Source organism: Mandrillus leucophaeus, unplaced genomic scaffold (assembly GCF_000951045.1).
Source record: "Mandrillus leucophaeus isolate KB7577 unplaced genomic scaffold, Mleu.le_1.0 Scaffold29, whole genome shotgun sequence".
Taxonomy (NCBI): domain Eukaryota; kingdom Metazoa; phylum Chordata; class Mammalia; order Primates; family Cercopithecidae; genus Mandrillus; species Mandrillus leucophaeus.
Window position 1 is genome coordinate 152009 of NW_012103031.1, and position 2917 is coordinate 154925.

Genomic DNA, 2917 nt, shown 5'->3' on the forward strand with positions numbered 1-2917 from the left:
GCCGCGGCCGTTGTACTCGCGCTCGGACGGGCTGGATTTCAGGGCGACCTGGGCCGCGGGCGCGCGACGAGGACGACGAGGAGGGCGAGACGAACACGGAGCTCTTGGTTACAGGGCCAAAGAGGGGAACAAAAGTGGGACAACCAAGGATGGGCGGTAGCGAGCGCGGCCCGCGTTGCGCCTGCGTCACCCACGCCTCCGAGGCACAAAGCTCCCCCCTCGCGGCCCGAACTGGAACTAACGAACCGAGCGCGATGGGCGGGGAAAGCAGGGCGTGACGGGAAAGGGGCGGGGTTCTCACAAGTCTCGCGAGGTTTTTCGAGACGAGAATGGCTAGAGTTTTAGGAACTACGGGAACTCGGCTGGGCCAAGCGCGGCCTCGGGGGCCGAAGGCGCTCTCTGGGCGCGAAGGGAGAGCTTCCGAGGGCCGAAGTCGAGGATCGCGCGACCCCGGATGTGTAGGGGGGTCTGAGCCAGTTCTCATCCAGCCATGTTCCCCCTACGGGCCTTCTGACCTCACCGGGGGGGTTTCGTCCTCTCCTCGGGCAGGACGTGGACTTGGGAAGCGCGTTTAGGGGATGGAAGATGGAAGCAACCATTTTAAAGCATCGTCTCCCACCATTTTCTGCTCCAAATATCCAGCCAAAAGTGGGTGCCACAGTGCGCACTAAATGCAAAGTCCGCCATTCCTGATTTTCCTCGACAAAAACGCCCCATCTTTAAGGAAAATTGGTAGATCTCAGTTTTAACCCCACTCAGTACTTGGATGATATAGGCTGTAAGTTAAGGCCCGAAACAGAGTATGGACCGCCTGCATTCAGTGGACTGCCACGCCCGGGAGTAACACCAAGGCCCCTCTCAGAATTGAGTGTGAGACCTAATAGGAAGGCCAGCTGAGGTGACTCACGCCTGCAGTCCCAGCGCTTTGGGAGGCCGAGGTGGGAGGATCACTTGAGCCCAGGAGTTGAAGACCTGCGTGGGCAACATAGCAAGACCCCTTTGCAGAATATTTAGGGCCAGGCACAGTGGCTCACACCTGTGATCCCAGCACTTGGGAAGGTTGAGGAGGGAGGACTTGAGCCCAAGAGTTCAGGACTAGCCTGGGCAACATAGCAAGATCCCATCTACGCACAAAAAAATAATAACTGGGCTTGGTAGGATGCCCCTGTGGTCCTAGCTACTGGGGAGGCTAAGCTAGGAGGACTGTTTGGGCCTAGGAGTTCAGGGCTGCCTTGAATTTCACCACTGCACTCTAGCCTGGGGAACAGAGTGAGACCCTGTCTCAAAATAGATACATATAGGAAATCTTGCCTCCTCCCTAAGGCATGCTTGCTCCCAGCACTGAGAGGTGGGTAGTGACAGATTACAAGAGTTGTCAAAAAAAACTGGACCTGAGCCAAAAAGACCCAGGTTCCACCATTTAAGAACCATGCAATCTGGGGGAGTCACTCTCCTCTGGCATCCTCACATGTAAAAATGCAGACAGTGGCCGGGCGCGGTGGCTCACGCCTGTAATCGTGACACTTTGGGAGGCCGAAGCAGGCAGATCGCTTGAGGTCAGGAGTTTGAGACCAGCCTGACCAACGTGGTGAAACTCCATCTCTACCAAAAATACAAAAATTGGCTGGGCGCGGTGGCTCACACCTGTAATCCCAGCACTTTGGGAGGCCGAGGTGGGTGGATCACGAGGTCAGGAGATCAGGACCATCCTAGCTAACACAGTGAAATCCTGTCTCTACTAAAAATACAAAAAATTAGCTGGGCATGGTGGTGGGTGCCTACAGTCCCAGCTACCCGGGAGGCTGAGGCAGGAGAATGGTGTGAACCCGGGAGGCGGAGCTTCCAGTGAGCCGAGATTGCACCACTGTACTCCAGCCTGGGTGACAGAGCAAGACTCCATCTCAAAAAAATAAACAAACAATTAGCCAGGCATGGTGGCAGGCGCCTGTAAACCCCGCTACTCGAGAAGCTGAGGCAAGAGAATCACTTGAACCCGGGAGGCGGAGGTTGCAGTGAGCCGAGATGGCATCACTGCACTCCAGCGTAGGTGACAGAGCCAGACTCCGTCTCAAAAAAAAAGAAAAAAAATGCAGGTAGTAACAACAACTGGGCTTGTATTGGGCTACTGGGAGAATCAGATAAGACAGCAGACTTGGAAGTGTTTTGTAAACTCAAGGGATTATTATTTCTTGATTGGAGAAAGAGGAGACAGCATTTGGTGATGAAGTCATACAGGTGGATGTCAGGGAGGGTGATCAATCGAAGGATGGGAACTGGAACTGAGAACCCAGCAGGTACTTCTAGGGAGACTCAGCAGTCAGTGGTGACGGTGGCTGAGAGCTCCTGGATGCGCCAGGCGCTGCAGGCCTTGCATAAGATGTGCCCATCCAGCGGGTAGCAGCCCTGACACTCGCCCTCAGAGGAGAGCAGCAGCCCACACTCCTGTTGAAAAAGAAGCAACAATTGGCCGGGTGCAGTGGCTCATGCCTGTAATCCCAGCACTTTGAGAAGCCGAGGCGGGCGGATCACAAGGTCAGGAGTTCAAGACCAGCCTGGCCAATATGGTGAAACCCTGTCTCTACTAATACAAAAATCAGCCAGGCGTGGTGGCCAGCACCTGTCATCCCAGCTACTCAGAAGGCTGAGGCAGGAGACTCGCCTGAACCCGGGAGGTGGAGGTTGCAGTGAGCCAAGATCGTGTCACTGCACTCCAGCCTGGGCCACAGATCGAGACTCCATCTCAAAAAAAAAAAAGAAAGAAAGAAGCAACAGATTTCCATCAGCCCCAGATCTCTGTGTTCCCCATCTCGTGCTCTACCCAGCACCGCAGACACTGCCAGCCCCTTGCACTTGCTGGGGCCCCCTGACCTCACACTTGTAACAGCCAATGTGAAAACTTCGATCCAGAGCAACAATT

At 55.1% G+C, this 2917-nt stretch overlaps 2 protein-coding genes across 2 annotated transcripts in view; both read right to left on the bottom strand.

The window, feature by feature from the left end:
- Positions 1 to 2917, bottom strand: part of SRRT (serrate, RNA effector molecule) — a 21453-nt gene that overhangs the window by 13501 nt on the left and 5035 nt on the right. The window lies entirely within an intron of this gene.
- SLC12A9 (solute carrier family 12, member 9) overlaps positions 2160 to 2917 on the bottom strand; it is a 30919-nt gene continuing 30161 nt past the window's right edge. Inside the window, exon 9 of the mRNA XM_011985662.1 lies at positions 2160 to 2442. Within this exon, the coding sequence (XP_011841052.1) occupies positions 2311 to 2442 (132 nt within the window). The 3' untranslated portion in view covers positions 2160 to 2310. The remainder of the gene's footprint in view (positions 2443 to 2917) is intronic.